This window comes from Chelonia mydas, chromosome 14, assembly GCF_015237465.2.
Source record: "Chelonia mydas isolate rCheMyd1 chromosome 14, rCheMyd1.pri.v2, whole genome shotgun sequence".
In the NCBI taxonomy this organism is placed as follows: Eukaryota; Metazoa; Chordata; order Testudines; family Cheloniidae; genus Chelonia; species Chelonia mydas.
In genome coordinates this window covers 410,728-436,637 of record NC_051254.2, presented here as the reverse complement: position 1 = coordinate 436,637, position 25,910 = coordinate 410,728, and the positions used below count along the sequence as shown (strand labels likewise).

Below are 25,910 nucleotides of genomic sequence, written 5' to 3'. Positions count from 1 at the left end.
GGGGGCACTGCACGTTGGGTGGGGGATATCCCGGGGGGCACCGCGCGTGGGGGATCACAAGGGGTGGGGGAATATCCTGGGCGGGGGGGCACTTCACGTTGGGCGGGGGACGGCCCGGGGGGCACCGCGCGTGGGGGGCCACGCGGGGCGGGGGACGGCCCGGGGGGCACCGCGCTCGCTGGGTCTCGTGGGTACCCAGGGGGGGCACTGCAGGCTTCGGGACCCCCCGATGGTCACTCCGGCCAGACCGTGGCTTCTCCCAACAGCTGCCCGCCGCGCTCTCCGGAGGGGTGTCCCCCCGCTCTTCCTCCCCCCGTCGGCCGGCTCGAAGTCCGAAATCTCCCGAGCGGCAGAGGGGCCGCGGGCCCTTTAAGGGCTTCACCTGCCGGAGCCCAGGCTGGGCTGTGTGACCCGGAAGTGAACGTTAACCGGAAGGCCGGAGCAGGCGTGACCCGGAAGTGAAGGCTCCGAGGGGAGGATGCCGCTGCCCGTCCAGGTCTTTAATTTACAGGTAAAAAGTCCCCCGAGGGCCGGGTCGGGGTTGCGGGGGCCGCGCTGCCGCTCGCTGTCCTGTGGCGCGGGCCCGGCCCGGCCCCCTGGGATCCGCTCCGAGCCCCCCGGCCTGGGACGCTCCGGGGCGGCGGCGAGATGTAAACATTGGTGCCGGCGGCGCGGCCCCTTGCCCGGCTCGGGCGGGCCCGCGGTGTCCGGCCGCCGACGCGGAGCGCTCGCTCCCGGGGCTCTGCGCGAGAGGCGCCTGCAGGCCTCGGGCTGGCGCAGCCCCTGGGCCGCCGCTGCCGCCGCGTGTTCGGTCCTCACGGGCCCGCGGCGCGGCCTGGCCTGGGGCGGCTCTCCGGCGGGGGAGCGCGGGGCCGCCGCCCGGAGCTGTTCGGCTCGGCCGGTGGGCGTGGCGGGCTGCTCGCGGCTGTGTTTCACCGTGGCCCTTGGGTGCAGGCGCCTTCGCAGCCCTGCCTCAGGGTGCATTGGCTCGGCCTGTTGAAAACTGTGTCTTATAATATTTCCTGGAGCTGTTTCGCCTCTTGCCATCTCCTTTCAGGATGTGTAGCTGCTGGCTTCTACGGTCCCCCAATGAAAGTAGTTGCAGAATATTCTGGTCCCATTCTAGTGACTTTCTATACATGGGGGGGGGCGGCAAACTTACTGACCCTCCTAGCCCCATATGACAGTCCCCAGAAGTTCGAGAGCTGGGGCTCCCCTGCTGGAGCTTGGGGCTTCATCTCTGTGGGAGCCGCTTGCCCCAGCAGCTTCAGCCCTACTCCTGTTGAAGCCCCTTGCCCTAGCAGGTGCACCATATGGTGCAAAACCCCTGAGAGTCCCCTCCCCGCTGGGCAGAAGCCCCTACCCCATTGCTCTGCTGCAAGGCAGAGGTCCTGAGCTCCCCCTTCCGCCAGTCTGGTTGGTGGAGAACGCGGGAGGGGGGAACTGCACTTTAATGGTAAAAGCCACATGTGGCTCCTACAGTTTGGCCACCCCTGTTATATACTACAGTAGTTCTTGCTAGCTCCACTCTGCAATATAACCTGTACGTTACAGTAGCTGCTGGTTACTTTATTCTACTTTCTGAGAACTATGCTTTAGCTATCTTTTATTTTATTGGACTATGATGCTAAACTTCTCCTGACTGCTGATCTTTCTATAGGAGTTGTACATACCTGCCAACAGAGCTGGACCTGGTCTTTTGAAACAGCTGGTTAGCAGAAAATTCAGGGAGATTAATCTAGCTTGCTTATACCACTCATTATATGAACAACATGCAAACAAGTATGTTGAAGGAAGGGACAATATTCCCAGTAATTATAGCAGCTTTGCTGGGCTTCTTTCAAGCCTATTTATTTCTAAAGCAATATTCATTGTGTGCCAGTTACATGTAAGTTCCTGAGGTAAGGGAATGTGGCCCAGTAAATCAGCAGGTAGAGAGGAAGTGAAGGCTTGCAGTGAAGAGGTAAGAATGTAAGAACCCATAAGCCACTGTTCAAACCCCAAAGGGAGTAGGAATGCTAATCATAGGACTGTCTAGGGACTGCCCAGTGGATCCCTCTGCAAGTTAACTGTCTTTCTTCCCTTTAGCAGCCGGCAAGTTCTGTGTCAGGGAGAGGGGGTGCAGAGAGTCAGGACAGGATGAGGGATAGCTCAGCTCCCAGCTCAGCTTCTTCATCAGTGACAGATCTATACTGCACTCCCCACAGCAGTAGGTCAGACCTCTTCCTTCCGAGTACAGCAGGAGACTTCAGCTTGAGTGCCAGCTTGTCAGCTTGTACACTGCTTTATGAGGTACCTTAAAAAAGAGGGCACTCGTGGGTTCAGAAAAACTTGGGGAGTGAGTGAGAGTGAATTGAGTTTTAACTATTCTGTGACGGTGAATGTTTGTATAAAAACTATGACTCCCTGAAAAATGAATAACCAATTTTAGAACAACAACTGATTGTGTGCATTCTCTTCAGAATCCTAATTCAAAGTTACTGTGGTAAAGGCACTTCTCCCTGTCTCGGGGTAGCAGGGGAAAGAGGAATCTCATGGGTGGGGGTGATGCAGGGTATTGCCCCTTATAGTGATGGAAGAGGACTGTTTTGGTTCTGTACCTAGGCTTTTCCCAGATTGATTTGTACATTATTGTTGTCCTGAGCACTGGTGTATATAATCCCTGGCAGTCTCTCTCTCTTCTATGGCAACTGAAAAACACTCCTCTGTATACTTATCTTGGCTTGCTTTTACTTTGGGCCTTGGGAGAGTTCACTTCAATCTTCTTGTCACTCAAGTCGTGTCAGCGTTGTGTACTTTGGAGTTGTGCAGTATGTCAGAGCAAATGGGGGAAAACCAATGGGTTTTTTAGAACTAGGAATTCTGGAACGTCCCTGACCCCCTTTAAAATTTTTTCACTTTCTACCCTTGATTCCTGGGGAAGAGGAGAGTCTATGAAAATATGGGATAAATTTCTAGTCAGGTCAGATTGGTGGGAAGAAAAGTTGGTGGTAGGCTAAGCTCTGCCCATGTGAATCACCAAAATGAGACCTTGCTTGCAGTAGATTGTGCACCTGTTTGTTTGTTTGCCAGAAACTGGGAATTGGCGACAGGGGATGGATCACTTGATGATTATCTGTTCTGTTCATTGCCTCTGGGGCACCTGGCATTGGCCACTGTTGGAAGACAGGTTTCAGAGTAGCAGCCATGTTAGTCTGTATCCGCAAAAAGAAAAGGAGGACTTGTGGCACCTTAGAGACTAACAAATGTATTTGAGCATAAGCTTTTGATGCATCCGATGGAGTGAGCTGTAGCTCACGAAAGCTTATGCTCAAATAAATTTGTTAGTCTCTAAGGTGCCACAAGTCCTCCTTTTCTTTTTGTTGGAAGACAGGACACTGGGATAGATGGACTTTTGGTCAGACCCAGTGTGGCCGTTTTTATGTAAAATACAATTCTCGGTGCTTTTTGCTTTTGCTGGCATCCTTCAGTTTGGGTCCCCTGGGTGAGGCTTGAATATGACCATGGGGTGGGGTGAATATGGTGGTTATCTCCAAAGCATTACTGATTTATGGCATCAAAAAGGGTCGTTGCTTGCAATTCCTTCTGTGCATCTTTTGACTCTTTCCAGTCCAAGGACTTGTCTACACAGGGAAATTGACAAGTAGAACTATAGCAGTATAATTATACCACTGTATAGTTACATCAGTATAACACCTCAGCTGGACACACTTATTCCAGAATAAGCATTCCTTTTTCCAGTATAGTTTATGTTGCTTTCAAAGTGACATGCTATGCTGGAAAAAGACACTCTTATTCCAGAATAAATTTGCACACAGAGGATTATAACTATATAGCAATAAATTTCCGTGCGTAGACAAGACTTTACCTGAAGCATGTGTTAATTCTTCATAGAGATGAATGGGGCAGTTCACACCTCTGACAGCTACTGTTCCAGGTTTTCTGCAGACCCTGTCTGCAGCTCTTACTTTGTTCATGGTATTTATGGTTCACCCCGCCCCCACCCCCGAACCAGAACAGCTAGAGACTTTTTAAAAAAAAAAACAAACAAGATCCCAGAGAGAAAGGTATTAGTTTCAGAGAGTTCCTGGTGTGGTGTATGGGTGCGCATTGGGTATTTCCAAGCCCCACTTGTAGTGCTGTCCCTCAGTGGATGACCTGCCTGACCCTGCTCAGAAAAGAGCAGCAGGATGTCTTTTGGAATATGCCATGCATCTGTGTGATGCTGCAACATGTTTAGAAAATATTCTCATGTTCCTGCATTTTCTTGCTTGAAAAGCTACTGAAAGAGGAAAAGTGTTGTGTGTGAATGGTAGTGAGTAGTTCTCACTCTGGAGGAGCCTTTAATTCTGAGGAATCCGATTGTGTGTGGGGTAGGATCCTAAAGAGAAGATTTTTCAAGAGCAGTGTCTTCATTTCTCCATTACATGTGTGTTTAAGTGGAATCTGTCTTGATTGTGAACCCATCTTTGAGCAAGCTGTTTCCTGTGGGGATGTGAATGAACCATATTTGACCCCATATTTTCTGTCGCAGGGCGCAGTGGAGCCTATGCAGATTGACGTAGACCCACAAGAGGATCAGCAGAATGCACCTGATATCAACTATGTGGTGGAAAACCCAACTCTGGTATGTACTAATTGGGGGGCAGAGAGATGTTTGTGCTTGGCCTCTCCTCTTGAAGGCTCTATAGAATACTCCACTCTCATTTCCCTCCTGTAAATCTTTAAACAGCAGTCTGACAGCAACTCCTGTGTGGGAGGTGATAGAGTAACAATGAGCTCTCCCATAGCCTCTTTTCCTATGCTAATCTTTCTTGCATCTCCTGGGTCATATTGGTGGTGCACTGTATATTAGCCTCGATGTAACTTCTATTCTGAAATGGCTTAGTGCAGGTATTCTCACAACAAATTTTTTGGTGGCCTCAGAGTGCAGCCACCAACTCTTGCTGGTGGCCATTCTGACAAACTTTCCTGAAAGACCTAGTTAACTTTAGGAAAAACAAATAAATATGTACATATACATGTCCAAATCATTGTAATTTACTAATGTAGGTTTTTTCAGACTCAATCATAAAAATAATGTACAGTTGTATTTTGGTGCCTTTGGCCCCTGCTGCCTCCCCCCCTCCCATGGATCCCCATTGCCCCAAGTGCCTGTCCATAGCCTCGTACCCTGCTCCTTGCCTCTTGACCACTGCACCCTGTAAGGCTGGCCCTGCTGAAGCCCCACTGCTCTGGGCTGAAGCCAAGAGCCAGAGCCCTACAGCTGGATTCAGGGTGTGTGTGTGGGGGGGGGGGGCGAAGACCCACAGCTGAAGCTTGGGGGGAGGCTGAAGCAAGAGCCCCACAGCTGGGGGAGGAGAGTTAAGCCCACCCCCAGACCCTGTGGCTGAGGGGGTGTGTGTGTGTGGCTGAAGTGGGGGAGGGAGGGAGAAGCCTGCTTCTGAGCACTGCAGGGAGGGGGCGCTGCTTTGCCCTCTTCCCCATCTCTGCCCAGGAGACTGTTGTGGCTGCAGGAAAAGCCCTGGTAGCTGTGTGTGGCCACAGTGGCTTCATTTGAGGAACGCTGGCTTAGTGAATCCCTCTGATACCAGTAGGTGAATCTGCCTTTCTTCTCAGGCTTACTCTTTACTCTGAGGTGGTGTTAGCCATGTTTCTTTACGGGTATAATTATAATGGGGTTTTTATTCTTGGGTCTCAGGCCTTCCAGCTGAAACTGGCTGGAATTGTCAAAGCTAAAGAGTTTGGAAGGGCTGCATTCTCCGCACGTCAGAAGGCAGAACATTCTGATCCTGTACCATTTCCAGTACAGCCTTCAACAGCCACTCCTCTTTTTTTCTGAGATATTGACCAACTTCAGTTTATTTTATTAACTTTGCCCAGCCTCTGAAGAGGATACAAATAAACAGTCAAAATATAATATTACAAAAAATGAAGATTGTAAAGTCAAGCACTCCAAAGTTAGAAAATGGCATCAAGCACTCTAAACAAAAATGGCATTAAAAGAACACTATTAAGGTTGCGAAGTCAAGCACTCAAACATCTGGAAATGCCAAAATTAAGGTTGCCCTTGTGAGTGTGCATTATGATAGTCTTTAATTACATGATCACATCCATTTTTTCCCCACAGGCCCCTCCAGCTTCATTCAAGGCACAAAATGGATAGTGCTCACTTAATGAACAGCTATTCAATATTTTGTTTGTTCCTCATTCTTCAGTGTGTGGCCCCTACCCTTATTGTCTGCACACTGTTCAAACCCTGCTCCGAAGACAGAATTATTAATTTCCTCATGAATTTGATATTATCACTCCAGTACCTCAATGCTTCACAAATGTTTTTTTTCAACACCTCTGTGAGATGAGGGGGAAGTATTATCCTCATTTTATAGGGAACCGAGACAGAGAGATTAAGGTCAAACATGTCCACTAACTTTGAGTGCCCAATTTGAGAGATCTAGGATCTGATTTTTCAGTGTATGTAGCATTATATAGTACTTCATATGTTCAAAGCACATCTCCCATTGGTTTCAGTTGTAAATGTGAGTGCTCAGCTCTTCTGCAAAATCAGACCAAGACTGGCATCTGTAAAATGAAGAACACACAATTACTAGCCAGCTGTGAAAAGTTTGCTATAAGTGACTTGTCTGGCATCACATAGGCTCTCTGGTGAAGAGGCACTGATAGAATGCAATTCTCCAGGACAGTATTCTGCTGCCTTTACCATGAGACCATCCTTTTCTTCCTGCAGTCCCCTGACTTATTCGCTATGCTTCTTCCGTTAGCTGTGGGCAGGCTTAGGTCTGCTGTTTTCCCAGAACTGCAGTAGGTACAGGTCTTCCAATGTGGCCTGGGTCTACTGGCCCCTCCCACTCAGTTGAGGGAGAGGGCTTTTAGCTCTCCTGGCAACCACAAGTACTACTTCCAACTTATGCAGCAAATGAAGTGGGAGTCATCTTACACAACCTAGAGCAGATTCATCCTGTGCATATATTAGGCAAGGGTCCTGTGGGGGAAAAAAATAGATATGATACAGGCTTAATTACATGATCACAACACATAAACACAAGGGAAACCTTAACTTTGGCATTTCAGGATGTTTGAGTGCTTCACTTTGCAACCTTAATAGTGTTCTTTTAATGCCATTTTGGTTTGTGTAATTTCCTAGATTTGAGAAAAAGGGAACCCTATATGTGGTAACATATTGACACCCACACAGGTAATCAAAGGTTCAAATCCATCTGGAGAGCCACTGCACAAATGTCTACCACTTGAGCTAATGGAGTAACAGGTAGCAGTAGTAGGTTGTCCTGCTTTGTATGTGTTAGCACTAGAACGCAGTGAGGCGCACTTTGGCAATGGGTTTCACAGGTAATTGCAGACGGCAACAGAATGATGTGTTCAATTCCAGGCTCTGGAGGGGAGTGTGTTCCAGGAGTCAAAGACCTTTCCGTTTGTTCTGTTGCTCGCTTGACCCTTTCAGCCCTGTCCCAGTCTTGTTTCTTCCCCAAGTCCCATTCTCTTCACTGGTCCTAGGCAATGTCAGTCTTTAGTACTCCAGCTTCTCCTCTCTGTCCCAGTTCTCCTTTGCATACTGATTCCTTGTCAAATCTCTCTCCACTGATTCCCAGTTCCTTAGCGCTGCCATCCCTAGCCATCTACTCATTTCCCTCCTTGGCTCCCAGGCCTCCTCCTCTCCTCATTTTTTGGTTCAGGCAGCTTTCAACTGCCTGGGTGTCAGCAGTGGGAGCACTGAAAGCGTAAGGAGAGACCGTTTCTCTTCCGGTGCCTGAACCCAGACTTGAACCCTACCTGCCCTGCAGTATCCCAGAGCTGCAACTGTTTCAGGGAAAGTGTGACACTGGACCCCATATTCTTCATAAAAATATTGTTTATAATATGAATGCATAACTAAGATATTTCACAAGACCTATCTTGCATAAAACATATCATTGGAAAGGTTGATTTACTGAATATGATTATCCTATTTGTATGCATGTATCATTGCTGTATCTGAAGTTAGGAATATAAGCTCTGTATCAATTGCAAAAGCTTTTGCATCTGGGAAATGCCGACCAGACAGTAGGCAATCAGGCTGAATGGGCCATTAGGAAAGACAATGGAATGGGTCTTTGAAGATGCTGATCTCCCATCTTCCTGGGATTCTTTCCTGTGGACATTACAAATAAATCTTGTCTCATGGTTGCTTTGAAACTGCAAGGTCATGTGACAATGTCACCTGGTACAGGACATCTTGAGCTGATGATTTTCCACTGAATGGGGGATGGGGAGCAGACTAGGAAACAAGAGTTTCCCACCATATGTAAATCCTGTTTATGGCTGGGAAATGAGTCAATCAAGGTTGCTGATTCTTCACTGAATCCCTGCCCAGGATGACTGCTGGAAACACCTAAGACTGATCTGGGGAGCAGTACTGGGACCCAGGCTGAGAGAGGTCAGCCTGGGAAGGGTATACCTGGAGATTTAAGCTGCAAGCAGTGCAGTTTCAGAAACTCTGCAATCTGCATAAAACATTTAGGGTGAGAAATTACTATTTGTAGTCAATTTCTTTAATGTACTAAGTCTAGTTTGTGTGTTTTGTTTGCTCAGTAATCTGCTTTGATCTGTTTGCTATCCCTTATCACTTAAAATATATATTTTGTAGTTAATAAACTTGTCTTTGTTTTCTGTAAACCGGTTTGTACAATTCATATCGGGGGGTGGGAGGATGTGCAAAACATGTGCATATCTCCCTCCACATTGAGAGGGGGTGATTTTTTTATGAGCTTACGCTGTACAGATCTCTCTGTACAGTGCAAGACAATATTATTTTGGGTTTGCACCCCAAAGGAGGTGTACACGTGAGTGCTGTGTAAATCCCTGAGCTGAGTCCTCCCCCAGAGAGCTGATTTCAGTCTGTGTCTGCAGCTGGGTGTGGCCTTCCCTGTGTGTGTGCTAGAGAAGACTTGAGGGCCTGGCCCACCAAAGACAGGGTGAGGAAGCCTAGGCTGGTGGAAGGGGCGGGCTTAGTGGGACCCCAGTATATCAGGTGGCATCACGAACTGGGGGTCCAACCCGTCACAGAAAGTCCTGCTCAGTCTTGGCTAGAGCATACTCAGTGCAGACAGAATCTTTGGGGACAATAGCTGTGAAGTTCTGGCAAGTCTTCTGAGCATGTGCAAACTGCAACTCTGCTCTCCCACTCCCCCCAAAAGGTTCAAATCTTAGCCAAATTTGGGCAGATTTTCACAAGTATACAAAAGTCATCTGCCTGCCATATATAAATTCCCTCCTCCAAAGCATGGGGGTGCTGGAGATTCTCAGTTGAAGAGCCCCAAGAATTGTTTTGCCCATGTTAAAGAATGTCCTTTCCCTTACCTTTGTTTTCAGAAATGGCTGAAATTTAAAATAATAATTCAGCCTGAGGCAAACATGTCTTGGAAGTTTGAATGGTTAAAATCAACAAAGTTATTAGTAATTGAAAACAGGGTATTCTAGGGTATGTCTACACTGCAAATAAACACCCATGGCTGGCCCATGTCCGTTGACTTGGGCTTTCAGGGGTTGGGCTACGGAGCTCTTTAATTGCAGTGTAGATGTTCAAGCTCAGAATGGAGCCCAGGCTCTTGGACCTGAAGAAGAGCTCTGTTCAAGCTCAAAAGCTTCTGTCTGCCTCACCAACAGAAGTTGGTCCAATAAAAGATATGACCTCCCCCTCCCCCTCCCCCCCCCCCACTTGTCTCTCTAAAACCTGGAGGGAGGCAGAAATGGAGAATGAGTAATTTTCATGTTCTGCTGAGTGGTTTAATGTTTTCAAGTGGGGTTGGGCTGCAGGAACAGACTCTGCAGGACAAGGGGAGGTTGGGGGCTTGTGGGCCACTCAGGTATTTGTATTAGTGATGCTCTCTCTGGGCCTGGGTTTTTGTTTGCAGGATTTGGAGCAGTATGCATCTAGTTACAGCGGCTTGATGCGGATTGAGCGGTTGCAGTTCATTGCTGACCACTGTCCGCAGCTGCGGGTGGAGGCCCTCAAGATGGCGCTGTCATTCGTCCAAAGAACTTTCAATGTTGATGTGTATGAGGAAATCCACCGAAAACTGTCTGAGGCCACCAGGTACCAGGAGGTGGTGGGAATCTGGAGTGCTTCTTTGATCATATCAGGGCAAATGCAGCACAGGAAAACGTCTGTGAAAGAGGAGATTGTGTGTAACAGCAAAATACTCCTCGTGGAGATTAGATGGGAATCTGACATCACATTCCAGTGAACTGACCCTGCCTACACCTTGGGCTTAGTGCTTTCTTAGAGATGAAATACACAGAAGGGTCTGTTCTCTCTCTGATCTTTCACATTAGTAAAAGTTAAACATGGATGTTGAAGACAGGCTAGATCTTGTAGCTGTTCTCAAATGCCTTATGTACATAAATGCCTTATGTAAAAACAGAGTTAAATTCAGAGTTTAATATCTGGCAGACTGCTTACACCCCTTCCCCACTGCAGCCATGCATTCAGCGGCATGCAAAGCCACCTCTGGCTGGGAAGAAAGGGATAGGGTTGCTTTTGCTCTGACACACACAGAGATCTGTGCCTTGGGGAGGTTTGGAAATTCAGCTTCTATTGGGTGTTCTGCATTCTCTACATCAAAAACCCTGTTTAAATGTTCACTTCTCTGACTTAGCCTTTCACAAATTGCAGCCTGGCTGATGAGCTTTGGTTGTTAGTGATTAGCCTTGATACTTTCCTTATTTATCCACAGTTCCCATCTTGATCTTTACAGTGCAGTTATGATGCACATGACATGATTTCTTGATTGATCTGCATTGGATGGGACCCTTCTATTGTGTGTAGAATCTTAGTACCTTGCATGGCAATGTATTGATGCTTATTGGTTTCTTGTGGGTTTGGGAGGAAATGTCAGTGGAACAGAATGGGTTTTAAACTGGTTAAGTTGTGTGTCTACCTCAATTAACATAAATCTTGGGAGAGGGGAATTCAGTTCAAGCAGGAAGCACTGATCTGAGAGAGGTGGAATTAGGCCATTCTCTGGAGCTGCTTTTCCATTTGTGGCTGACCTATGGGCACTTCATTTAAAGACTGGGGGTATTGTGGCCTCCCTTCTTTAGCCTGGTCCTGAAGTCATTTGCATGTTGCTGTCCAACTGGTTGAAACCAATTAGGAAGAGAGCAAAGTGTAGGAAAGTGTGCACGCTTTGTATCTTGTATGGAGGTGCTTGAAGTAGGTTTGGTGACTCTTGATGCTTGCGAAGTGGGTTAGTGGCTCACAGCACCATTACTGACTCGCTAGAATCGGATTTATGGAATAGGCTCACTCTATTTTTCAATTAGTCAGGAACCCGCTTGTTCAGAGCATATCTGTAAAAGGAACATTTTTTTGAGGAAGAGGGTTTTTTAACTGGCTGTGACAAAAAACAAGGCAACTTTTAAAATCCAATTAGAATGCAGATTTTCAGTACTGATTATGGGCTTTCCGTTTTCTCTTGCCTACTTATTGTTTAGATGGTTTCTCTTGTAATGCATGGTGCTGTATGCCAGGGGAACTGTGCCACATAAATAGCAGGTCCCTGCATTGGAGAGGTTATAGTTTAACAGCCCAGTTCAGACTCTTACTGGCTTGACTTTCAGAGAGCTGCAGAACACCCCTGATGCTGTCCCTGATGGTGGGATTGAGCCCCCTCCTCTTGATACAGCGTGGGTTGAGGCCACACGGAAGAAAGCCCTTCTCAAACTGGAAAAGCTGGATACGGATCTGAAAAACTACAAAGGAAATTCAATCAAGGAGAGCATCAGGTGAGGAGGGAAAGGCTCGACTGGAGTGGGAAAGAGCATTCTGCTTCCCTGGGAGAATATAGCTCAGGGCCTGGGCTGCATTAGATGAGGCTGGGTGCAATGTCCGTTTGAGTGGCACGAACAAGCTTTGTGCCTCTCTTTCCCACAGTCAAACGGAACCCTGCACTTTTCTGAGATTTTCTGCCTGAGTATGCAGCTCACTGCTCTTCTCATCCTTCTCTCCAGGAGAGGCCACGATGACCTGGGTGATCACTACCTTGACTGTGGGGACCTCAGCAATGCCCTCAAGTGTTACTCACGAGCCCGTGATTACTGTACCAGCGCTAAGCACGTCATTAACATGTGCCTCAATGTCATCAAGGTAGGGAGCCATGCAGCGAGGGAATCGTACAATCCACAGAGGAGTCCCTCTCACATAGATGAGTTACACCTTTCTATCTCTGAAATGACGTTGGTCAGCCAGCAGGTAGCACTATTTGCTTGTGCTCTGATTTGCTTCCATTGCACTGTTGTATGTCTGATTGCCTCCTTGCAGGTTAGCGTTTACCTTCAGAATTGGTCCCACGTTCTGAGCTACGTAAGCAAGGCAGAGTCCACCCCAGAAATTGCAGAGGTAAGAGGTTTCTTTCCCTTACAGTTCTCAGATGTTTCCTCTGTCTGCTCTGTACCTCTTCAGTCACGGTTGGCCAGACCTCCCCTCTTCCTTCCCTCACTCTCTATTGGACTTGCTCCATGCATGTTTCTTTCCCTCATTGCCCAAATTCACACACAAGCCAGTGTTCTCCAGCTAATCAGACTGTCAGTCCCATCCCGCTGCTTGGTATACTCTCTTCTCTGGGCTCGACCGCCCCTTTTATCTCCACAATGACTTGTGCCTGGAGCACTTTACCTCTCATTTGACCACCTCTGTCCCGTGTTTGCCATTAGCCAAAGGCTGGGCACTGTGTGAATGGTGTCCTTGTGGCCTTCCCTAAGGGAGTGGGGTGAAACTACCTTCCTGTTGAGAATGCTGCCTACATTCCCAAATGGGTTCCTGGGTTTTAATATCCCTAGGGCTATCCGGGGATCCTGCTGCTGAGATGTAAGGGAGCTCCCAAAGCAGATCGGCTTCCCCCAGTATGGTTAAGAGATCTGTACAAGTCACTCACTCCTGCTCCTTTCACCCTCTAGCAAAGAGGAGAGAGGGACAGCCAGACACAGGCGATTCTCACCAAGCTGAAGTGTGCAGCAGGTAAGTGAGCTCCTCTGCTTCCTGGATGCCACCGGGCAGTCTTCTCGCCCGTTTGCCATTCCTGGGGCTTTACTGAAGTCGAGAATGCCTCTCACCCAGCCAAGGAGTGCTCAGAATGTTCTCACTGGTCTCTGTACTTCACGTTCTCTTGGCAGGACGCAAACACAGTTGACAAGTTTTGAGTAGGGAACCATCCTGGAGTTCCCATCCCTGACTGGTTCCTGCCCCTCCCCAAACTTTCCAAGCCCAGGGTCCTTTAGGGCAGTTCATTTCAGTCTCTAGAATGTCACTTACTTAACTGACAGTGTCTGCTTCCCTGAAACTGTGGGGCTCTAGCAACTCCTCGGGTTCCTGGTGCCCACTCCACTCTTCCATATTTCTTATTTATGTCCTAACTAGTACGTGTATGGTAGTGGACAAAGAACTAACTAAGTCTGATTCCTAGGCTTAGCTGAACTAGCAGCTCGGAAATACAAGCAGGCAGCAAAGTGCTTCTTGTTGGCCTCATTTGACCACTGTGACTTCCCTGAGGTAAGAGGACCAAGAGGGGGCTGTGTGCAGGGGTCAGAGGGGAAGCTATGTACAGTATCTGTCTATGTAAGGTACTTATGGGCCCCCATCACGGTGGTATCCGAGCCCACAATCTGTAATGTATTTGGCAAACAGGATTATCCCCATTTTACAGATGGGGGAACTGAGTTACAAAGGAATCTGCCCAAGGTCACACAGGAAGTCTGTGGTGGAGCAGAGAACTGAATTTAGGGGAGTTCAGATAATGGAATTGAAAGGCTGGCTGCTGGGCATTATTCCAGCTTTTGGGGTGAAGCCTGATTTGGGGAGTGTCCATGTTTTTCACTTGGTCCCACTGTATTTGTCAAGGGTCAACCTGTATTCTTGATGTGGGAGGGTTGGGTCTGGGGGCTTAGCTCTGCTTTGCTCCATGTTACAGCATTCAGTGATACTTCAGTTCTGGTCTCGATCTCTGTCCCTCTCTAGCTGTTATCTCCTAGTAACGTGGCTGTGTATGGTGGCCTCTGTGCACTGGCCACTTTTGACCGTCAGGAACTGCAACGCAATGTCATCTCTAGCAGGTGGGTGATGCCTGGGGAGGAGTTTGAGGGATGGATACTGGAGCTTTGCTCAAGAATGGTCTCTGGTTGGAGGTGAGGCATGAGTTCCAGAACCCCACTTAGTTAGGTATCTAAACCTTAAATGTTAGTTGGGATTTCTCTATGAAAAGGCACCAGTTTAGTCACAGATGAGACTTTCATAATAGCAACCTAGGAATTGTCAGAATGGATCGTACAAAGGTCCATCTAGCTCAGTCTCTTTCTCTTGACAGTGGCCAGCACCAGATGCTTCAAAGGATGGTGTAAGAACTTCTCGGTAGTAGTTGTGGGATAATCTACACCCACATTAGTAGTTAAAGATTGGCTTAAATCTTGAAGTGGGATCTTTAATATCCCTTCCAAAATTTGTCATTAATTATACCTCTGGATATTCATGATAGCCATACAACTATCCAATATAATAACCCCCTAACTGATAAGGGTGCGTCAATCCTAAATTGAGGGGGTAAAAGAGTTGTCCTCTCTCTGCTAACCAACCAGCTTCCCTGGCATGACAGGCAGGTGGCTTGCAGGGAGAGGTCCACAGCATGCAGAGATTTGTGGGAGGCACTTGGAGGTGCTGGACTCTCTGGAGAGATCTGTGTCCTCTGTGGATTAAAATCTGTTATGCTGAGCCCTACCCTGCTTCTCAGCACACTGTGAGTAAAGGTCGTGTTCGCAAAAGGGATGCCGAGCACTGGTTTGCATAGTGCAGCCTGGTGCTGCCCAACCCTGACAGTACTGATGCTATTTTGGTCCTGATCTGCCCCACTCCACATACTTTCCTATATTTTATGGAAGGGGACCTCCAGTACAGGCTTTGGCAGGAGGCTCTTGGCTTTCACTGACCCTGGCACCTTTGCTATGCTGAGTCCATCCCAGCCCCTGAGACAATGGGCTGTCCAGGCTGCTAGAGTGTTAACACTTGGAGCATCACAGGGCAGTGAGGAGAGTGTTCATAGCCAGGCATTGGGGTGGTAGTGTTTGTGTGGTGGGGTGTATCAATGTCAGGTCCCAGCATCTGACTACTGCTGTGTGTCTACAGCTCCTTCAAACTGTTCTTGGAGCTGGAGCCTCAGGTGCGTGACATCATCTTCAAGTTTTATGAATCCAAATATGCTTCATGCCTGAAGATGCTGGATGAGATGAAAGTAAGTCCTGGGAGGGGAGGAAGCAGGGGGATGTGGGAGCTCAGGTTTCCATGTGATGTGTGGGGGAGAGGGTGACACAGGGCCTGAGGGTTCTTCTCTTTTGTCTTAAGAAAAGCAACGTACGTTCAAATTTGTCTGAAGTTGTAGGTGTTTCATGTTGGACTTTTGTGCTCTGCTTCTTGGTTCTAGGTGGCAGTGAATAAAAATCAGGATTTAATTTTTTAAAATTGATCTTTATTTACATGTTGCTAGTTCTTTACTTCCCATTCTGTAGACTTAAATTCTTACAGTGGATGTTTTGTCCTTGTTCCTTTAATTAGTTGTTGGACAGTTACTAAAATTTCAGACTTTGCATTGACTTTTTTTCTGCCAAGAAAATGCACAATTATACTGAAAATCCAAGTCCGTGGCCTCATCAACAACTGCAGTGTGAGAACATATCTCAGTAGCTAAGGGTGGGATTTTCAACAACATCCAAGGGGCATAAGAGCACAAATCTTATTGATTTTAGACAGAAAACCCTGATGGAGTCTAGCCTGGTCAAAGCATTTCAGCTTTCTTGCCTTATGGAAGTTTCAATATATGGGAAGGTGGTGCTGGCTCTAAAAATAACATTGATGGTCTACTTGATCATTAATTTCATGTGTGAATTTGTGGTGTTCTTTTTATAGAAAGGAAAAAATGTTTGTAAAATCTGTAACTCTTAAGAACATAAGAATGGCCCTACTGGGTCAGATCAAAGGTCCATCTAGCCCAGGATCCTGTCTGCCAACAGTGGCCAATGCCAGGTGCTCCAGAGGGAATGAACAGAACAGGTAATCATCAAGTGATCCATCCCCTGTCACTCATTCCAGCTTCTGGCAAACAGAGGCTAGGGACACCATTACTGCCCATCCTGGCTAATAGCCATTGATGGACCTATGCTCCATGAATTAATCTAGTTCTTTTTTGAACCCTGTTAGGATGTTGTGAAGGCCAAGACCATACCGCAAGGAGTTCCACAGGTTGACTGTGTGTTGTGTGAAGAAATACTTCCTTTTTATTTGTTTTAAACCTGCTGCCTATTAATTTCATTTGGTGACCCCTAGCTCTTGTGTTATGAGAAGTAGTAAACAACACTTCCTTATCTACTTTCTCTACACCTGTCATGATTTTATAGACTTCAGTCATATCTCCTCTTAGCGGTCTCTTTTCCAAGCTGAAAAGTCCCAGTCTTATTAATCTCTCCTCCTACGGAAGCTGTTCCATACCCCTGATCATTTTTGTTGCCCTTTTTTGAACCTTTTCTAATTCCAATATATCTTTTTTGAGATGGGGTGACCACATCTGCACACAGTATTCAAGATGTGGGCGTACCATGGATTTATATAGAGGCAACATGATATTTTCTGTCCTATTATCTATCCCTTTCTTAATTATTCCCGGCATTCTGTTAGCTTTTTTGACTGTCGCTGCACACTGAGTGGATGTTTTCAGAGAACTATCCACCATGACTCCAAGATCTTTCTTGAGTGGTAACAGCTAATTTAGACCCCATCATTTTATATGTATAGTTGGGATTATGCTTTCCAATGTGCATTACTTTGCATTTATTAACATTAAATTTCATCTGCCATTTTGTTGCCCAGTCACCCAGTTTTGAGAGATCCTTTTGTAGCTCTTCGCAGTCTGCCTCAGTCTTAACTATCTTTAGTAATTTTGTATCATCTGCAAATTTTTCCACCTCACTGTTTACCCCTTTTTCCAGATCTTCTAAGGAACAAGGTCAAAACATTCATTGTAGCAAGTTAAGATTATAAAATGGGATCAAAATAAAGGACTAGCAACGTGTAAAATAATTATTTTAAATTTTAAGTGTTTTTTTGTTAGTTAAAATTTTAAGAAGTTATTTTAAAAAAATCATTATTTTTATCCAGCCTGCTTCCTGCTCTAGCTTCTAATATTTTGCTCTTTCTTTTGCATAGGATAACCTGCTGCTGGATATGTACCTGGCACCTCACGTGAGGACACTCTACACGCAGATCCGAAATCGTGCCCTTATCCAGGTAACATTTCCATGCAAACCTGAGGAATGGGTAAGGGTTAGAGGTAGGACCTATCTTTCACCATAAAGTTTCAAAGGAGTGGGGGTGGGGGTGGATGAACCTGGAAACTGACTGTATTTTCTGGTTCTTAGTATTTCAGCCCCTATGTGTCAGCAGACATGCGCAAGATGGCTACAGCATTTAACACCACGGTGGCAGCGCTGGAGGATGAGCTGACCCAGCTGATCCTGGAAGGACTGATCAATGCCAGAATAGATTCTCATAGCAAAGTGAGTGTCCCCACACACCAGTTTGTTTCTGATGGCAAGTGCTAGGCTGCGGATTGACGCTAACAGCTGGCTAGGGATGCAGTATTAAAGATCTCTGATCACCTTTCCTGTACCACCATCTTGGTTAATACAGCAGGAGCATTACTTTTTAATGATGAGCTCCTGAAGAACTCAGCTTCACTCTCCCTCTCTTTGCCCCTGGAATACTGGTTGAAGTTGCATTTGCCTGTAGTGAGGGTGTGTTTGCCTAGCTGATATGTCAAGGGTTTGATTCCTGTAGATTCCTTCCAGTCTGTTGTGTGGAAGGAGCTTCCTAGTAATTGAGCCCATTTCCAGTTCCCGTGTTGAGTTCTTCTTGTTGGTTACAGATTCTTTATGCTCGGGATGTAGATCAGCGCAGCACCACCTTTGAAAAGTCCTTATTAATGGGCAAAGAGTTCCAGCGACGTGCCAAAGCCATGATCCTGCGGGCAGCAGTCCTGCGCAACCAGATACACGTCAAGGTGAGCAAAGGGCCCCTTTGTCATAGAATCTGAGGTAAACGGTAACCATTTGGATGATGTGGTACAGAGGGGTAAAAGCTGGTGACTAGGGACTCTGGGGAAAGAGGTTTTCTTTACCCACAAGAGGATGGATTCTGAGAATGTTAGAGAATTGAGCTTGCAGCTAGCAGGACAGATCCTGGTTACTATTTACTCCAGTCAGTAGGTGAGTGGCTGGTTAAATTACAACAAGGGATTTAATTATTCATAACTTTTATTTTCATGAGGGAAATTGAAATACATATGTTGACTGGAGCAATCCTGCCCAAGAGATGGTTCCGCAGGACAGTGCCCTGGAGAGAGCAGGCTGACTGCTGTATAAAGTGTTCATGGGATTCTGTTGATGCTGCCATAGTACGCTCATCCCTGTGGTATCTATGTGCCAAATGGCATTCAAGTTCTGAATGGGTATTTGATTCAAGTTAGGTGACCAATCACACACCTTGAATAGCTGAAGTGAATAGTTTGCAAACACCCATAATCTGTAAACTGTAGTGCAAATATTTGTGAATAACAAATTTTTTTGTAAAAATAGTGAATGATTTATTAACAGAAAAATGATTGAAACGTAAGATTTATTTGCAACTAAATAAACAAGCTTTGTGCTCCTGGTGTGTAGGACCCACTCCCTCCACCCAATTCTTGCTGGGAAAGAGGGAAGGCTGAGCTGAGAATGCCACTACCCTGCTGAATGGTTTACTTGTGCTGAGCATGCCCTCTTTGGGAGTATTCTGTGTTTAGAGCCTTGGTGCAGGGGCAGTTCCAGGCCATCATTAACCAGGGCTGTATTTTGGTTTTCTTATTGCAGTCTCCTCCACGAGAAGGTAGCCAAGGCGAGCTCACTCCAGCTAACAGCCAGTCCCGAATGAGCACCAACATGTGAAAATCTTCATGTACAATCAAAGAACCTCCCCCACTTCCCTGCCCCAGCTGTTTGTCCTATGTCCTAACCACAGACTACTGAGCTTCACAAACTATCCCTGTCATTCTCTCTCTCTCTCTCATTGGGGCTGGGAGAGTCAGGGCTGATGGTGGGGGCTAATGTTCAGATTTGGATAACTTAATTCCTTTTGAACAGAAGCTGTCACTAAATGCAGCATCCCTGGAATTGTCCATCATTTCAGTGCTGGTTGCATGTTCTCTGCCCTCTCCTCTGTATCCACCACCCCAGAAAGAACTCGTAGTATATTTCAGAGAGATGCTGATCTTGGGTCTCTTCAGCTGCTATTAGAGCTTTCCAGGATCAGAACTGCAAAGGAAGATTGTAAGTTCGATGGATGGGGGTGTATCTAAAGGGAGACTGTTTTACTGACCTGACAGTGTTGCCTTGTCTCTGAGCAATGCAGTGCTTTTCCTTTACTTCAAAGCCCTCAGATTGAAATGCTCTCAATGGTATGGGCCCAGCATTCAGCCAGAGGGGAGCTCCTCTCAGGAAGCACATTCTAGGACTTCTCACCCACCCTGGGAAATATGGCACCACTTCTGCATACTCAAAGGCATTTATTTCAGGTTGTTGCACTTATCCTGGATCCAACCTCTTTCAGTCTGGCCTGTCCCTTTTTCAAAGGCCTGTTTCCTAATTTGTTTCCACATGCATATCACTTGGCTTTGGATTTTGGTGGTGGTTTGCCACTGCAGTAAGGCTCCATCGTGTGCAAATACTGTTGCTTGTCCGTTTTACTTCATCAGCGTACAGTGGCTTCTTAGCCTGTGCACCAGTGGCTCCTAGTGGTATGAGTCAATGCCATAGAAATACAACACATCAGGTCTGGGGCAGAAACCAAAAGAAGCCAGCCCAGGTACCTGCTCGGCAGGTGCATCTGTCCCAACTTTCCTTTTATAAATGGGTTTAAGGTGGCAGCCCAGACTCATATAGTGTTGTATTAATGAGCGTAGTTAAGTGTTGAATATTCTGGAATTACAGCAACTTTGCATTCACCCAGTCCCATAGGACAAAGTTAAGAATTTTGATCCAGCCCTGACTGGTCCAGCAATTTACTACAAACAAATGTTATTGTTAATGCTATTTTTGTTTTTAAAATAAGTCATTATCTCTAGTTCATTAAAGAAGGTAATTAAAAAGCTCATTGCAGTGTTTGGAGTTTTGTGTTAGTTGCTTTTAGCTGTCCTGATTCTTTTCTTTAATATTAAACTTGGTGATTTGACAGGCTGCTGTTTTGAGCATTTTAATATGGTTGGAGGTGTTTGGAAATAAGGTAATATCACTTGTGTGAGGAGGTCTGAAGAATGCCACTTGATGGAGTTTTACTCTCTTGCTTTTCTGGAAGCCATGTGTAAGACGCATTTGTGTAGTTGCTAAACTGCAGCAGCTTCCTCCATTTGCACATTTCTGTTGCTGAAGCATTTTGTGGCTTATGTGGAGAAAGTTGAGACAGTACTTACTGTGAAGTCTTTGGTTAGGTATTGTCCATATTTTGGAATTACAGTAACTTTGCATTAATCCAGGCCCATTTTTGGAAGGGCTGAACTCACCTTGCTAAGATCTGGTTCCAGGAAGCTTGGCTATTTTACCCTGATTCTCAGAAGTTCTGATTCAATAGGGAAGTGGGAAGCAAATGTGACTTAGTCTGTTCTAAGGCTGTGCAAGGGCCTACCCAGCCCCCAGTGTAAATTAGAACAGCCTCAATGGTCAGAGGCAGCCAAGAATAGTTGGAGTGCAGTGTGCTATGACCCCTTCTCTTCCCACTCCCAAGGTCCAGTATTCTCTGGTCCTTACCCAGAAGCTTGGAAGGGGAAGAGTGTTGAGCTGCTCTGACAGCAGAGGCACTCCCTTACACAATAGATATTCTCTCAGGGCCACTTCTACCAACTTTATGCTACTGTAGTGATGTGAAACACTTATGTCCCTAGAGAGAATTGGGTCCTTCCTATCTGAGGCATAGATTTCTCAGCTATCTGGTCACCCTCACAGATGGAGAATACTTTGTTCTTGATCTGAGACCTGCCTCAAAATGGAATTGCAGATGTCACAGTTTGAAAGGTCTAGCTCCTATTCAGCAAAAGCTATTTTTCTTTAAAAAGGGAGCAGGATTCACAATAATTTATAGTGGAAGATTCAGCTCCAGTCCATCCACTCTTAAGTTCCACGTCTTTAGCAAGGATGCTCCGATTAACGATGGCCATTGAGAACAGTAGTTCTGTAGACTATCCTTAAATTAGACAGTATTTCAGCCTACTAGACACAGCCATCAAGCCAGGTTCTTTATGCTCAAACAGCAACTCTTCTCGCTGGCCTAATTACTAACCTGCACATTAACTGGGGTATAACATAAATGTAGTGCAAAGATTGACAAATAAGAGATCCACCCTAGAGGCCAGCTTAAGCCAAAATGCAAAAGACCTAGTACCAAAAAATACTGAGTAGGGTCAAATTCTGCTGTCCGGTGCACCCCTTGGAGACTCAGTCTTTTGTCTTGGATCCTTATCCTCCCTCCACCTTTTTCCTTCTTTTGGCTGTCTTCCTCCATTTCCTCTCTCACTTGTCTCTACCTCTTTAGGTTAATGGTTAAGGTGGAGAGAATAGTCCAAGAGGTCCTTGCTAACTGAAAGTGGTGTTTTTTCTGATCTCTTTAGAAAAGTTATGAAATCAATCACAGGCAAAATATTGGAGAGTGGCTGATATGGGACTTAATTATATTATCCTCCTTTAATTCTTGATTGATTAATGCCAATCAACATAAATTTATGGAACACAAATCCTGTCACACTAATCTGATATTTTTTTTATGAGATTACAGATTTGGTTCATAAAGGTAATAGTGTCTTTGACTTCAAGTCTTAGACTTCTGTAAGGCATTTGATTTCGTACTTCATGACATTTTGATTAAGAATCTAGAAGGATACAAAATCAACAGTGGCACACATTACATTAGTTAAAAACTGGCTAACTGACAGATCTCAAAATACAATTGTAAATGGGGCGGCATCATTGGTGCTGAGCTGTACAAATGCCTCCTGATGGGGATTGATGGCAGGCATTGCACCTGGTATACTAGTAATCATGGTGCTCACATGATAATGATTAAAAGTGGCAGATATGACTTTGGACAAGACCTTTTTGGGCTAGGAGGAAAGAGATCCCTTCACCAGAAAAGCTCCTTAGCACAGGATCTAGCAAGTCATAGGATTTTGGTTTGAGAGAGTTGATAAAATCCTAAATAGGAACAATTTGATTTCTAGCTGCTTCCCTCACCATCCAAAAATATTTTAAAAGCTCCCTCCCCCTAACTGAAAATACCCTGACAGTCACCTGTGCCAGCAACTCACTCCCCACTTCGCCACTACCACAGTAATCTCCTAAACAAGGCTTTGAGGATTTGCATTTATAGTGATCCATAACTAGAATGCTGCATGTAAGTAAGAAACTATAATTCTGTGAAAAGGCTTTTTCATTTTAAAGGATGCTTGGCTTGGCCTAGCCCATCGGTTCTCTCTCCTTTTGCCCCATACTTCACACTAGAACCAGTGGAGAAAAAATAAAGAACCAGCTTGTCTGTCTGGATTGGATAAGGGCTCATCACAAAGTCACTGCACTGCCAACAGACTTTATATGAACAAACTTCAGATACAAAGTAGAATCACTAAAAGTTTTGCTATTCCAAGTCTAATCTGTAAAGAGAGATTATTGGTATGTACTTGTAGCTACCTAAATCTTTTTAAATAAATCTCTTTACGAAAACATTTAACCCAAAACTCCATATCTAAAAAAAAAAAAAAAAGGTATGTTTCCTTCCTTTTGAAGAGATGCTGCATCTGAGAGCTAAAACCATTGGTTGCTAAATTTTAGCATGTTCCTTTTATGTAGAGGCGCAAAGCTCCTGTGCAAACTCCTAATACACATTGCTCTGGTCTTACCAGACCCAGAAAATCTAGAGCTTGCATTTGAATGTACATCTCTCAGTCCCTATAAGTCACTGTCTCTCTCTTCCCTTCAGGAGACCCTGTTTACAGTTAACATTCCCACAGGATAAAGCTTTAGAAGCCTTCTGGTTTGGAGTCTGGGTGCAGGTTGCGGGGAGGTCCATGATGCTGTTTCAATCTCCCATTACAGCAGGAGATGGCAGTGATCAGTGCAGAAGTTGCACTGCAACCTGAGGGTAAGGAGAGATGGACTGCCGCAGATTTCACGTAGGTCTCAGGCTAGCCGGTGTTGCAGTCAGTGGGCAGCCTCAGGTGTAAGTCAATTTTCTGATCTGAAATTGTATCCAGTGAAATGGCAGACAGCTTGGTCTCCATTTCTTTAGCCTTTTACCATAACAGATTAATATGTCTGAATTCACACTGTTGAAGTTCTCTGTGATATACAGAAAGATTTGTTTATAGAATGCCCAGGGACAGGCACTGTGAATCAGACTCTGCAGGATGCACATAGAGCACCAGGGGCAGGCATATGTAGCACTGCCTGAGATACAGAGAGATCTTGAGAGACTGTTTCTGTTGCAGAATAAAGAGTCTGCTGTCTGTCCTTTCACAGAATTCACCACTAGGAAAACAGGATGGTCCGTCTTGTAGTTAAACCCCTGGACTGGGGACTCAGGAGATCGGGGAAATGTGGTCTAGATGAAATTGCTACAAGGTGGGTGCACAAGTGGTTGCAAGACATTATTCAGAGAGTGGTTATCAATAGTTCACTCCTGAGGCAATTCTGCTGGACACCTGCAGAAAACGTCACACACATGCGCCCCCCCCCCCTCCACCCCCCCCCGAGAAGTTCTGTGCTTCCCTGCCATTTTCTGCAACCTGCACCCAAAGGGAAGCTGCGTGGGGGCAGGAGGACAACCATGAGTGCAGTGTTTTTTGGTGGGGACTGCCCACCCAGAGGCAAGGCATGGGGGGCACACGCGGTTACGTGCCACTTCTCTCCCCATTTCTGCAAGTGCAGAGCTGCCCAACTAAAGGAGGCTGTGTCTGGGCTCCCCTGACTGCAGCTGAACGCCACCTCCTGGGTCCTAATGCCAGTCGTGCTCCTCTTCTGTTTGCTGGGAGCCCTCCTGTTTTCTGTGCAACAGTGAGTGCTAGCTGTGGGGCTGGGTAAGGCAGGGTGGGGGAAAGGGGAATGTGGGAGTGAGGCATAGGTGCTGGAACTAGCAGTGTGGAGGGTGCTCCCGCACCCCCGGCTTGATGTGGTTTCCATTACATCCAGGGTTTACAGTTTGGTTCAATGGCTCTCAGCACCCCCACTATACAAATTGTTCCAGCACCCGTGGAGTGAGGGGCGGGGGATGAGGCATGGGGCAGTGGAGATGAGATGGGGAAGAAAAGGGGATAGGGGAATCCAGGGGGGGAAGTGGGAGCCCAGCCTGCAGCATCCCCTTGGCAGCAGCTGGGGCTCCCCTGTTAAACAGGCCTGTCGAACCTCCCTACACCTGGACCTCCTCCCCCATCCCGGACAAGTCCCCCACCCCACTGAGCTACAGCCAGCTGCACCTGGACCCCCAAACCCTGCACACACATCCCTGCACCTGGATCCCCTGCAAAGTCCCATTACCGCTGCACCTGGAACCCCCCAATGAGCCCCTGTGCATCCAGATGTCTGACTGAGCAGCCTGCACCCAGATTGCCCCCCACACAAATCTCTCACCCCACACCTGGATCCTCCCACACTAAGCCCCTCCACACTTGGATCCTGCTGGGCTAAGCCTGCCCCACACCTGGTGCAGAGGAGCAGGGCCCTGAGGTGTTTCTGGGGCAGGCTCAGCCCTTGCACTGGCAGGGTTGGGTGCAGCCTCACTGCTGAGTCCCTGTATCAGGGGAGGTTGGGGCTTCAGGATGATGTCCCACTTCAATGCAGCCATTGGCCTGTGCTTCCACAGTGCCATGCCTTAGTCACATTTATTTATTGACAAATAACATTTCCATAATTATTTCTGTGGTGCAGAATTTTTAGTTTTGTTGGTGCAGAATTCCCTCGGGAGTAGGTGTATCCATTGGGGGTCCACTGGGGTCTGTCCTGGATCCAGTACTAGTCAGTATTTTCATTATGAGTAGGGTAATGGAGAGTATGCTTATAAAATTGCAGAGGACACCAAGCTGGGAGGGGACTCAAGTACTTTGGAAGACAGGTTTAGAATTCAGAATAACCTTAACAAATTAGAGAAAAGGTCCAAAATCAAAAAGATGAAATTCAATAAAGACAAGTGCAAAGTACTACACTTAAAAGGTAAAACAATCAAATGCACAGCTACAACATGGGGAATAACTGGGTAGGTGGAAGTATTGCTGAAAAAAATCTGAGGGTTAGAGTGGCTCACAAATAGAATATGAGTCACCAATGTGGGGTGTATTAACAGAAATATCATATGTAAGACACTGGAGGTAACTGTCCTGTGCTACTCGGCCCTGGTGAGACCTCAGCTGGACTACAGTGTCCAAGTTTGGATGCCACAATTTAGGAAAGATGTGGACTAATTGGAGAGAGTCCACAGGCAAGCATCAAAAATGATACACAGTTCAGAAACTCTGACCTATGAGGAAAGGTTTTAAAAAACAAAAAAAAACCCAGCCCTGTTCGTATTGCAATAAGAAGACTGGGAGAGGACGTGATAACTCTCCAGCTATGTTAATGGCTGTTATAAAGATGACTGATCAACTGTTCTCGATCTTCTCTGAAGGTAGGGCAAGAAGTAATGTCCTTAATACGCAGCAAGGGAGATTTAAGTTAGATGTCAGGAAAAACTTTCTAACTGTAAGGATAGTTAAGCTCTGGAATAGGCTCCCAAGGAATGTTGTGGAATCCCTGTC

The 25,910-nt window shown here is 46.3% G+C and overlaps 1 protein-coding gene and 1 long non-coding RNA gene across 8 annotated transcripts in view; both read left to right on the top strand.

Annotated features, from left to right (window-relative positions):
- The window catches only part of LOC122462901, a 28,441-nt gene extending 3,779 nt beyond the window's left edge, over positions 1 to 24,662 (top strand). Inside the window, exon 3 of the long non-coding RNA XR_006285793.1 lies at positions 24,245 to 24,662. This is a non-coding gene — a long non-coding RNA (uncharacterized LOC122462901). The remainder of the gene's footprint in view (positions 1 to 24,244) is intronic.
- On the top strand, positions 374 to 20,236 carry GPS1 (G protein pathway suppressor 1). 7 transcript variants are annotated; one of them, XM_037915153.2, is made up of 15 exons: positions 374 to 511; positions 4,535 to 4,627; positions 9,930 to 10,111; positions 11,638 to 11,802; positions 12,028 to 12,163; positions 12,338 to 12,415; positions 12,973 to 13,033; positions 13,479 to 13,564; positions 14,030 to 14,124; positions 14,661 to 14,801; positions 15,188 to 15,293; positions 17,258 to 17,338; positions 17,470 to 17,607; positions 17,976 to 18,110; positions 18,958 to 20,236. In XM_037915153.2, exons 1-15 carry the CDS (start codon positions 479 to 481, stop codon positions 19,030 to 19,032), a joined length of 1,605 nt encoding a protein of 534 aa, XP_037771081.1. In that variant the 5' UTR covers positions 374 to 478; the 3' UTR covers positions 19,033 to 20,236. The 7 variants fall into 7 exon arrangements, with proteins under 7 accessions (XP_037771081.1, XP_037771083.1, XP_043384307.1 ...); XM_043528374.1 differs by lacking the exons at positions 374 to 511; positions 14,661 to 14,801 and adding exons at positions 536 to 650; positions 2,089 to 2,292; XM_037915152.2 differs by lacking the exon at positions 374 to 511 and adding an exon at positions 2,103 to 2,292.
- Positions 24,663 to 25,910: the final 1,248 nt, after the last annotated feature.